Source organism: Diceros bicornis, chromosome X, assembly GCF_020826845.1.
Source record: "Diceros bicornis minor isolate mBicDic1 chromosome X, mDicBic1.mat.cur, whole genome shotgun sequence".
In the NCBI taxonomy this organism is placed as follows: domain Eukaryota; kingdom Metazoa; phylum Chordata; class Mammalia; order Perissodactyla; family Rhinocerotidae; genus Diceros; species Diceros bicornis.
Window position 1 is genome coordinate 12,770,335 of NC_080781.1, and position 12,249 is coordinate 12,782,583.

The following is a 12,249-nucleotide window of genomic DNA, read 5'->3' on the forward strand; positions in this document are numbered from 1 at the left end:
GTGGTATCTTAGTGTTGTTTTGATTTGCATTTCCCTGATGATTAGTGATGTTGAGCATCTTTTCATGTGCCTATTGGCCATCTGTATATCTTCCTTGGAGAAGTGTCTCTTCATTTCCTCTGCCCATTTTTTGATCGGGTTGTTTGTTTTTTTGTTGTTCAGTTGTGTGAGTTCTTTATATATTATGGAGATCAACCCCTTGTCAGATGTATGTTTTGCAAATATTCTCTCCCAGCTGGTTGGTTGTCTGTTCATCTTGATTCTGGTTTCATTTGTCTTATAGAAGCTCTTTAATCTGATAAAGTCCCAGAAGTAGGAGTTTTTCAAACCAGTGGTTTAACCATGTCTAGTGCTATCTTAGTGATTCAACTATCTTTGCCTGCTGTCAGGGAATATGAAAAAATGACAAAACAAATAATCGTCTGTTAATTGACTTGAGAATGATATTTTAAAATTAGGAAACATGTGTGGTTACCGTGAACTCCCTTTCCTTTGTTGCTCCCTTAACGGGAGGATGCCACTACTCGTCTATTACCCACTGGGTCTATGCTTATGCTAACTTTTTCAGCCGTGATGATGGCTTTACACTGACCTACTCCAAGGCCCTTGTGAGATTACCAAGGTCTGGAGCCAGAAATCGAGGCAAAGTGAATTGCCCACACGAGGGTGGAGCTCATGACCATGACCTCATTGACCAAACATTCCAGCCAGCAGAGCTGATATTTGTGGCCCAAATAGCTAAAATGAGGGGAGAGAAACACACGAAAGAGAAGAACATATTTGGCTCTAGGTGTCCTCCTTTTACAAAAAAGAATCAAAAGCCGTGGCGTCCTCACTGAAGACTCTGGATCTCGTGAACATTTGTCGTGTTCCATCAAGTCCAAGCCATCCAAAGAGAAACAGGCTGCCTCAGGCAAAGATGCTGAAGCATAGCATGGGTCTGAGGGGATGCTGCAGGGGCAAATTCACGCTTCAGCTGGATGAACAAAATGTTTCAGTCCTTCCCAATCTTGATATTTTACTGCCTGTTCTTTAAGAATTCCCAAATTTCAAGTGACGCTTTGCTTTGCATACTATTATGGGAAAAGCTTTAGATTAGGGCTCTGCTTCTGGTTCGGCCACGTTGCTTTTTGACCTTGGGCTCGTTACCTTCCCTCTCTTATCTTCAGTTTGCTTCCTCTGCAAAATAGTTTTTAGAATCTGTTCCAGATCTAACATTTTGAGAAGTTTTTACCTAGTACCAGAGTGATATAGTCAGAACTTTTGACACTAATTAGCTGGGTGACCTTGAAAAATCCATTTCAGTTCTGTGGGCTTCTTTTAGCATCTTTTTTTTTACCTTGTTAGATGTTTCTTAGAGTCCCAAGGCCATTCATTCAGTTATCTCTCTTATGCCCTTTTCAAAGATACAAAACCACAAGTTGCCATGGTGTGATATATACTTAAAAATTTTCTTACCAGTAGCAATTCTCAGTTACCCATAAATACCTTATACTATATGTGGCAAAAATTATATGTCCTATGCATGATAATAAATACCTTGGCCCACATCAGACTAAAGAATCCCCAAAACAAGCCACGAAATAATGTCCATACCACTGTCTTCATAAAAATCAGATGGCAGAAGACCAATCGCTTTCAAATGGTTAGGTGTAGCTACAGAAAGTGACATGATTTCCCCAACAGCTTCATGGAACCCTTCATTAGCTCCATTTCTTAGCAGGTAGGGCTGTACAGCATATGCCATGTCATACTGGATGTGTCCCATCTCATGGTGGGCTGTCAGGAAGTCATCCATTGTTACTTTTGTGCACATCTTGATCCTGCACAAAAATGGGCAAGATTAAAATGAATCTCATTGAATTTCATTTAATCATCACAATAGAGTTGCATGGGATTTTGGTAGCATGGATCATCTTTCCAAGATTTATTCACCAATGAATTTTGAGGACCTATCTTTTATGTCCTAGAAACTGTATTTGGTGCTCAATATAACGTGATGGGCAGGGCTGAATCGTGTTCTCCTGCTCACAGACTAATGGAAAGTAAGATAAGCAGAGTCTTCTACTACAAAAACTCTGAGGCAAGTACTCCATAAGTGATCAGTAGACATGACCTTGGGCATAACAATGAGTGAATGCAGGCACAGTTTCCTAGAAGCACCAAAAAGGGCATAACTGAGGATGCAACAAGCAATCTGGATCTTGATCAATATGCGGGAGTTTGCCAGGCAGAGATGGCAGGGAGTGACAAGCGGTTGACATTCCTGGAAGTGCTCAGTGAGAAAGGCTTGAGAAAACAATGTGGCATTCATTCACTCCTGAACGTTCTGCATTCAGGACACTGCGGGCAGTTTGGTATAGCCAGGATAGAGAAGCAGGAGGTGGAGGGGCTGGAAATTGATATTTGGGAATCATTAGCATGTAAGTCAGGGAATGGATGTGATGGCCTATGAAGCAGGCATAGAATGGCAAGAAAAGAGGGCTGAAGACAAAGCCCTAGGAGGTCCCAGTACTTACAGATTGGAGAGAGGAAGATGATTCAGAAGAGATGGCGATGAGAGAAGTCAAAGAAGTCCAGAAGAGGATGACCATGCAGAAGCCAGTGAAAAACAGCATTTCAAAGATAACTCATAAACATAGACAGCATTAGACAATGCTGCTGTGGCCCAAAGAAATAAGGTCTGCATTTGGCAATTAGGTGGTGGTCCTTTTCAACGTGGCAAGAATAGTTTCATTCAGGTGAGCATAGGGATCATATTTCAGTAGGGTCCCAAATTAATTTTCCTACCACTCTGACCGTGTCATCCCCCTGATAAATACCCTGTAAGGACTCACCTGCTCAAGAATAAACTCACCCTCCTTTATATACCCCAATAGGACCAGCTTTTCTAACTTGGTTTTTCTCTATTCTCTTTGGAAACAATTATAAGAATAGCTACTGAATATTTAATGTCTACTCTATGTACGATCCTGTGCCAGGAAACTTATGTATACTTACTCATTTTAAGCCTCACTCTAGTACTGGAATCAGTAAACTATGGCCTGCGGCTGACCACATGTTTTGATAAATAAGGCTTTATTAGAACACAGCCACACCCATTTGTTTATGTATTATCTATGGCTGTTTTCATGCCACAAGGGCAGAGCTGAGTAGTTGCAATGGAGACTCACAAAGCTTAAATTATTCAGTGTCTGACCCTTTACAGAAAAGGATTGCCAACCCCTACTCTAGTGGATGCTGCTGGGTCCCTGTCCAGACCCGCTTTACCGGGCAGATCCACCCATCTCCCAGTTGCCTGAGTCATAGGTGTTAATGGCCAACAGCCACTTCCTTTTTCACTGTCTTTGGCTAAATGGGAGGTGCCTCAACCAGGATGTTAAGTCCCTGCACACTCTGGGACAGTCCACAGTCAATGACTGATTAATACAGGGGTACAAAAGGCCAGTCCTCCCATCTCAAAAGTGTGATCAACTCTGTGGTACAAATCATGCTCCAGAGAGCCTTGTGGGATCAGGCTGAGGCCAAGTCTCCAGCAGAGACCACATATTTACTTAACTCTTTCCCCTGCCCCATCCTGCTTCTATCACTGCCCTTGGCCTGAAAGCTCTCGCTCAGTGAAGCACTTGTACAAGAATCTCCATCTCAAGCTAGACAACCCAACCTAAGACACTCACAAACCTGCAACCTGGGAATTACTATTTCACTTTATGGATCAAGACACTGAAACCCAAGAAGGTTAAATACTTTGCCCAAGGTTGCCTAGTCATTAAATGACACATCTGGGATTCGAAAGCCTGTGCTCATTCTGCCATATCACCCAGACCCTTCTTCACATGCCCTTTATTCTAGGCTAACTTGCTGACTCCAGTAAACGCAAGGTTCTGCCTCTCTGCATTTGATCCTGCTATTCTCCCAGCTCGGTGTCTGCCTCCCAGCTCTGTCTGCCTAAACCCTTCTTATCTTTCAAACCCAACTCAAATGCCACCTGAAAAGCCCTGTCTGAGCCTACCCACTACTCCGGGTGTGCCCAGTTCTCTTCCAGTTCCCCATAGAGTGTTCTCTGTGTTTCTCTTATGACATATACCACTTTCTCTCTTTCATCCCAGCTTATTTATTCACCTGTCCTGTCTCACTCACAACAGGGAAACGTGGAAGGGAGGATCAATGCCTGATTCACACATCCATCTTCCATAAATCTTAGCATAAAACCTTTCCTAATGGGGACCCCACTATACCCACGACCATACAACTCTAATGGGTGCATATTATTTCAAGTGAGGCAAATTATCTAAAGGTTCAAGTCAGGGCCTGCTGACAATCCCCTTTTCCTGGGAAAGCCCAAATGTGCTCTCACGGACTCCCAGCAGTCATTCAAGGAGAGTTCATTCATCTCGTCTGTGCTCAGAGAAGTGGAGAAGGAATTCAAATTCATCCTTGTCTCTGCCACCATTGTCTCCCATTTTAGTATCAGCCATGTAAGTGTCAGCCTCACTACCTGAAGTCACCCTTCCCCAGGTCCCAAGCTGTGGGGTGGCAGACCACTTTCCGGCCATCGCCCGGCTCAGTAAGCATAGAGTTTTCCCAGAATCCTTGAGTCATATTAGGAAGGCCAACAGACACAAAGAACTTCTCAGCCTCCTTGAATATCCTGTTTGCATCCCAGGTCTGGAAAAAAAAGAACAGCATTTAATTCTAGCATTAAAATAACAGCATTCTTTATATAAAGAACTCACACAACTGAACAACAAAAAAACAAACAACCCGATCAAAAAATGGGCAGAGGAAATGAACAGACACTTCTCCAAAGAAGATATACAGATGGCCAATAGGCACATGAAAAGATGTTCAACATCACTAATCATCAGGGAAATGCAAATCAAAACAACACTAAGATATCACCTCACGCCCGTTAGAATGGCCATAATCACCAAGACACAAAACAACAAATGTTGGAGAGGATGTGGAGAAACAGGAACCCTCATACACAGCTGGTGGGAATGCAAACTGGTGCAGCCTCTATGGAAAACGGTATGGAGATTCCTCAAAGAATTAAAAATAGAGATGCCCTATGATCCAGCCATCCCACTACTGGGAATCTATCCAACAAACCTGAAAACAACAATCCAAAGAGGCTTATGCACCCCTATGTTCATTGCAGCATTATTCACCATAGCCAAGAAGTGGAAGCAACCTAAGTGTCCCTCGGCTGACGATTGGATCAAGAAAATGTGGTATATGTATACAATGGAATACTACTCAGCCATAAAAAAGACAAAATCGTCCCATTTGCAACAACATGGATGGGCCTGGAGGGTATTATGTTAAGTGAAGTAAGCCAGAAGGAGAAAGACAAACACTGTATGATCTCACTCATATGTGGAATATAAACCAACACATGGACAGAGAAAACTGTATTGTGGTTACCAGGGGCAATGGGGGTGGGGGGTGGGGGGTGGGCAGAAGGGGTGAAGGGAGTCATATATATGGTAATGGACAAACAAAAATGTACAACCTAAAATTTCACAATGTTAAAAACTATTGGGCCGGCCCCATGGCTTAGCGGTTGGGTGCGCGCACTCCACTGCTGGTGGCCTGGGTTCGGATCCCAGGAGCACACCGACGCACTGCTTCTCCGGCCATGCTGAGGCCACATCCCACATACAGCAACTAGAAGGATGTGCAACTATGACATACAACTATCTACTGGGGCTTTGGGGAAAAAAAAGGAGGAGGATTAGCAGTAGATGTTAGCTCAGAGCCAGTCTTCCTCAGCAAAAAGAGGAGGATTAGCATGGATGTTAGCTCAGGGCTGATCTTCCTCACACACACACAAAAAAACTATTAAAACATCAATAAAAAAATTTAAAAAAAATAACAGCATTCTTTCTGTTAGATATGTCCATAGGCATAACCTTTCTGGAAGGCAATTTGGCAAAATGTATGGACAGCTTTCAAAGTGTTTATACTCTTTGCCTCAGTAACCCTGTCTCTAGGGAACTAACCTAGGAAATTCTCAGAAATTAGGTCCAAGAATTACACTTAAAATGATTTTTTGTTTATTATTATTTTTAATTGAAACATATTTGACATATAACATTGTGTAAATTTAAGGTGTACAACATGTATAATGATTTTCAATAGGGAAAAAAGTGGAAACAACCATCAGAGTGGTTAAATAAATAATGGCACTTTTGTGGAATGGAAAATCTAAATAAATTACATTTGTAAAGAATTTTTATTGATTTTTTATACTTTAATAGTAAGTGGAAAAGTAGAATATATAAACCACTTATATAGTATAATCTTAAGGAAGAAATACACGAAATATTAACAGTAGACTGGGTGAGATCATGTGTGATGTTTTTTGTCTTTACTCTTTATATTCCAAGTATAAACATAAGCAACAATGACCTTCTCTTTGCTAAAAACTATTCAACTCAAGCCAATAATCATTGATTGATATCTTTCAAGGGGCAAGGCCCTGGTATTAGGCTCAGTGGAAGACACAAACAATAAAGTGGACATGAAGTAGTGGGCTTTTAGAACCAAAAATGTCTGCATGTGACCCAGCAGGCAATGAGTAGTTGGGCCTTGGCTTCACAGTCTGTATGGGAATCTAAACTTTTAGGATGTTCTAGAACTAAAGAGGGGCAGCAGTAGGTGTCTGGCATCAAGCAAACTCTTCTGGGAGCCAGTGTCCCTGGCACTGACCAAGACTTCTTTGGCGATAAGGCCCATATCAGGCAAACTAAGTTTGGCTTATGTAATTGCAGATACTCCGTGAATCACTTTTAGTGACACGGAAAAGTTCCTCTGATATCAAAGATTAGTGAAGTCTGGTTTTTCTCCTATGTCAGCCTTGGGGATATGAAACAGGATATGACACTATGGATTTTTTTATTATTGATCTTTAAAGGCTTAATGGCAGGCAATGTTAGTATTAATGAGTATGGCATTCTTAACCAGAAAGAACATATACCAAAGCAATGTTGACTAGTAAGCACAGTTAACATCTGTTGAATGAAGAATGAATGAATAGAAAACCAGACTGGAGGTATTAGAAGTTCTGAGTTCAAACCTTAATTGCCACTGACTGTCTTTGTGACTTTGGGCAAGTCATTTCCCCAAGCCTCAGTTTCCTCGCCTACAACATGGAACTATCACAGTATCTGAACTGACAGCCTCATAGGTTTGTTGTAAAGATAACATTAGGAGAGATGGTGGGTATAAAAACACTGTGGATAGGCTAAGGAGCCACATAAAGATGGGCCTCTGCTGCTGCTCGACTGCAAAACGAGGCTAGAACACCTGTAGAGGTTTGAGGGCCCTGCAACTTTACATTTTTATTCTGCTACGGACTTTTCCCAGGAGTATGTTACGTATGTGAAGATGTTGATTGCATTGCTGCTTAGAGATTTAGAACTGTTAGCAAGCCAAAGTCCAGTGATGCATAAATAGTAAAGTAAATTATGGTGCAACTATATGAAGAAATTTTATATAGCCGATAGAAGTATGATTGTGAATTCTACCCAGAAATGCAGACTGTTAGCTGAATAAAGAAAAATATATAACTATAATATGATTTCATCAATGGAAGGGAGCACAGAGAATTTAAACAATTTTACCAAGATGATAACAAAAAGGTGATTTAAAAATTATTTTAAAGACTCTTGTAATATTTTTAACAATAATGATTTTTTAAATATGCAAAAATCTTCTAATGGTATCCTTTCTTTTACTATTCATAGAGATTACTGACTCATTGCTCCACAATGACTAACTTTGGAAAGAGTGATGCCAACCAGTTGATAACTCCACATCTTACTGCTTAACGGAAAACTCAGGTCATCTCCATTTTTAATATCTCTTAGCAAGATCAATACCATACCTGTTATTCATGGTACTTGATGTCACTGTCATTGTAACCTACTTTTCCATGAAAAGATAACTACATAAAAAACAAGTTTAAATTACCTCAAATTTTTTTTTTTTGGTGAGGAAGATCGGCCCTGAGCTAACATCCGCCAATCCTCCTCTTTTTTTGCTGAGGAAGACTGGCCCTGGGCTAACATCCATGCCCATCTTCCTCCACTTTATACGGGACACCGCCACAGCATGGCTTGATAAGCAGTGCGGCGGTGCGCGCCTGGGATCCGAACGGCGGAACCCCAGGCCGCCGCAGGGGAGCGCACGCATTTAACCACATCCGCCACCGGGCCGGCCCCAAAATTACCTTGAATTTTTTTTTTATGTACATGGTTTTATATGCAAAAGATAAGAAGAGAAGGATAGCATAAAAAGAAGTAAAGTTGAGGATTTAGATTTGGTTTTCAAGGCCTCTTCTTCCTACCTGGTTCACCATTGCATCAGTAACGTCTATGTTTGGTTTCTCTCGAAAGGGGACTGTTAAAGAGTACAGATTTGTCCAAAATCTACCCCACATGTCACCTATCAAAAAAAAAAAAGATTTTGTTAAGACATGACAAAGACAGCAGAAGTACAGACTTGATTTTACATAGTGAAAGAGATGGGATTGGTAAAAAGGCCATACAGTATTCTAGATTTAATCTAGAATGCTATGTATGCATGACATGAACTTTTCAAACACGTATATTTTATTTGGCCTCAGCTTCTGGGGTGGGGGAGAGGGGAGGGGAAGATGGCCACTCTCTGGAGGGGAATTAAGAGGTTCAATAAAGGGCCCCAGGTTGTGCATGGTTGGCAAAGTCTCCGTGGCAAGATCCAAAGTTCTTGGAAGATTAATTCTCCTCCTAAACTAGGCATCTTCCTTCATGATGAAGACTCCATTCATTACTCATATGATTCCAAACCAAGTACTTTTCAGCAAAGGTAATTGGTGCAGTTTAGAATGAACTTATGAAGCTTTCACTCAGGCTATACCTTAATTCTAGAAAACTTTTCTCTCACCCCTGACCATGCCCAGCCTACCAAGCATCTTTCCTCTGACAATATGATACTAAAATCCGAAACTCCACCTCAAGAGCTTAGCCAACCAACTTGAATAATAAAACTTATTTTCCTCACTTACACTCTCATTTGAATTTGGAGTTCTTTCTCTAGTTATCTTAAATCACCCCTTTATCCTTTGGATTGTTGCCAACATAATAACTCTTTACATACAAAATAAAGTAATGCGATACAGAATGATTTAAAATGGCTTTTCTGTTGAAGAAAGTGCTTTCAAGATGTGATTTCTATAATGTTACTAACTTCATCAACAGAATTTTTCAAAAGTTTTATGTTGGGTCTCATTCCAAGAAACAACTTTATTGGTGGAAATAACAAAGAGCAAAGTACACAAAGAGTTCCTGGAGTTTCTTACCAAGCAAATGGGCAGGGAGGCATCCAGTCGGACTGATATAGGAAGGGTAGGTATCCATCAACTTTGCCCTCACATAAGCATGAAGATGTTCATATAACGGTTTAATCTGAAAAGCCCAGGAGGAAAGTTTAAGACCAAGAGTAGCCTATTCCAATATCTAATCCCCAACACTAAACACGGGAGCTTCTTTAGACAAGTGGAATTTCCCTAAATTCTAATTTCTCTTCCTCTCAAATATTCTCAAGAGTTGAAAAGCATTCCTTCCTCCCAGATGTTGATGATGGCTAGCTCCATCACTTAAGCAATAAACATATCTCGAGGAATACGGTCCCAAAATGAAAGCAGATACAAAAAATATTCATTTTAAGGATGCTACTTCTTTTGTTTTTAAATTGAAGTATCATTTATATATCATAAAATTCACCCATTTTTAAGTGTATAGTTTAATGAGTTTTAGTAAATTTACACTGTTGGGCAACCATCAGCACCACCCAGTTTTAGAACATTTCCATCACCCCAAAAGTTTCCTTGTGCCCATCTGCTGTCAATTGCACTCCCACTTCCAGCCTCAGGTAATTACGGAACCGATTCCTGTCTCTATAGTTCTGCCTATTCTGGACATTTCATATAAATGAAATCATACAATATTTGACCTTTTGTGCCTGACTTCCTTCACTTAGCATAGTGTTTTTTAGTTCATCTATGTAATTGCATGTGCCAGCCCCAGGTAGCTCATGAAAACCATTCCTTCTTATAATCGAAAAGACCAGTTCTTCCTATAATCTTTCCTTCTTATAATCTTGCTATTGATAATTGCTGGTCAGTGGCTGAAAAGGGGAGAAAAGCAGAGTAATTCTGATCATTTGTTGGAGTTGCCCTATTATTCTTTAAAATCTTTTCAAGCTCTAATATTCCGTAACTCTGAGGCCTGGGAATGTCTGAGCTTGTTCTTAACAAGCCTGAATGCATTTGGTCACTGTCCCTTCTTCCTGTGCACTGCCCTACATCTGTGTCTGGGTACAGTTCCACAGTTACCTCTGCAAAGGTACGTTCCACATCTTCAAGCAACTGGTTGCGGCTATAGTTATAGTCACCTGCCCCCTCCACTTCATAATCTGCTCTCCAATAATCCCCGTAGTCTTCATAATCTGTTTTTAAAAAGGAGAAAGAGGAGAACATGCAGGAAAGAATGAGATAAAGCACAGTATTCATAGATTAGCCTTGCTGAGAGGTTAAAAAAAAAATCCAAAGATCTGTCACATTTTCATTGCCCTTCTAAATATCAACTCAAAGGGATGCAAATGAATAATAGCACTAGCTAATGTCTGTTAAGCACTTGATCTGTGCCAGACATTTAAATGTATTATCTCATCTAATAAGCACAAAAACTCTACAAGATTGATATTATTATAATCCCCACTGTGCAGATTAACAGCCTGCTCTTAGCCGGTTAAATCCTTTGCCCGAGGTCACACAACTGGTAAGGGGCAGAGGCTCACTCCTAGTCTCCTAACCCTGGGTCTCTCCATAGGTCAGTTTGCATCTTTAGCTTTAAAACATGCGATTGGATCTGAGTTGTTAAATTCTCATTTTGTTCAGGGCCTTATAGTTTCAAATCTAACCCAACTCAGACATTGCCACAGTGGGTCTGTGTTTGTTTGCAAATTATATGTATACACAGCACATCTCTGTGTGCTTCGTGTAGTATCTCATCATCAAGAAACACGAGCTCGTGTTAGGGTATTAGCTAATAACGTTTGCAAATGTATTTTAATAATTTTTATTTTTACAGGCACATTGGCAGTGGATGATCAGGAAGATGAGGAGAGAAATAAATATTTGGATGGAAGGATGTGGTGAAGAGCTACTGTCTCCATCTTGCCTATGGCTTGAGAATATGAGTTTAAGTGGCAGTGAAAGACATTTAGAAACAACAGATGAAAAAAGTTCTTCTTGACTCAACCCCAGGAGGCCGTGAATCATCAAAGCATAAAGCTATTCATAATGCCGTGGCTTCAGCTCATTATTCAGGCAGGAGACTAAATTAGGAGATGTGGAAATTCCTCCCCATGTTAAGATTTTTTATTACCACATGATTTGAGTTAGAATTACAGCTGAAGAAAATAACGGGTTTCCAGCCTAAATTAGTCTGATGTTTTTCTTTCTGGGACATCACCCTGAGGTAAACACACAACTTTTGGGAATGAACTGTGGTCAAATGGGAGTTTATGTGAGAGACAATGTTTCTGTCTCTCATCCTTTCTGAGGAATAGCATCCCTACTCAATCTCCAGACTACCTCAGGAACCCCCAGGAGCCTAAGACCTTCCCAGACAACTGATTTATTTGAGGCCCTGTAATTAAGTCTCACTCCTGAGCTCTTTAGACCGTAGAATGTCAATGCACCTTTCCTTATTTCCTAGTAGTTTCTTATTTGAACCTGAATTGTTCAGCAGACGATCAGTAATTTAGGAATTGCCCCTTATAGCAAAGGGAAGCCTTAGTAATTCATAAGAAATAGCCCTATGGCCCCATAGAGAGCTTCAGGACCTCTACAGACCAGCAAACTTACTGTTTGCTCTTGCCATCTCATTTTTCAGGACCACATACTCTTCATACAATGGCCTCAGCTGCTTGCCGACCTCAGACCTCCAGCCTTCCCAAACCCAGAGCCTCTCATTGTAGTCTTCACTCTTTTCCATTATCTCATCCAAACCTGTTATCACAAAGCACCCAAAGGGAAGTAAACATGCATTTGTAAAATTTTTATTTGTAAACAATTACATGAATTATAAAGAATTAAAAGTAAGGCTGACAGACATCAAGGTCTTAAAGTTATAAAATGAAATCTCATGATTCATTAATTTCCTCATCCTTATTATAGTTCCAAAATATTTCCGCGGA

The 12,249-nt window shown here is 40.6% G+C and overlaps 1 protein-coding gene across 2 annotated transcripts in view; it reads right to left on the bottom strand.

The window, feature by feature from the left end:
- The window catches only part of ACE2 (angiotensin converting enzyme 2), a 51,163-nt gene that overhangs the window by 23,758 nt on the left and 15,156 nt on the right, over positions 1-12,249 (bottom strand). For both annotated transcript variants that reach the window (XM_058535479.1, XM_058535478.1), the window contains exons 4-9: positions 11,918-12,061; positions 10,382-10,494; positions 9,347-9,452; positions 8,354-8,451; positions 4,499-4,668; positions 1,597-1,823 (exon numbers count right to left, since the gene is read on the bottom strand). In XM_058535479.1, coding sequence (XP_058391462.1) covers positions 1,597-1,823; positions 4,499-4,668; positions 8,354-8,451; positions 9,347-9,452; positions 10,382-10,494; positions 11,918-12,061 — 858 coding nt within the window. The remainder of the gene's footprint in view (positions 1-1,596; positions 1,824-4,498; positions 4,669-8,353; positions 8,452-9,346; positions 9,453-10,381; positions 10,495-11,917; positions 12,062-12,249) is intronic.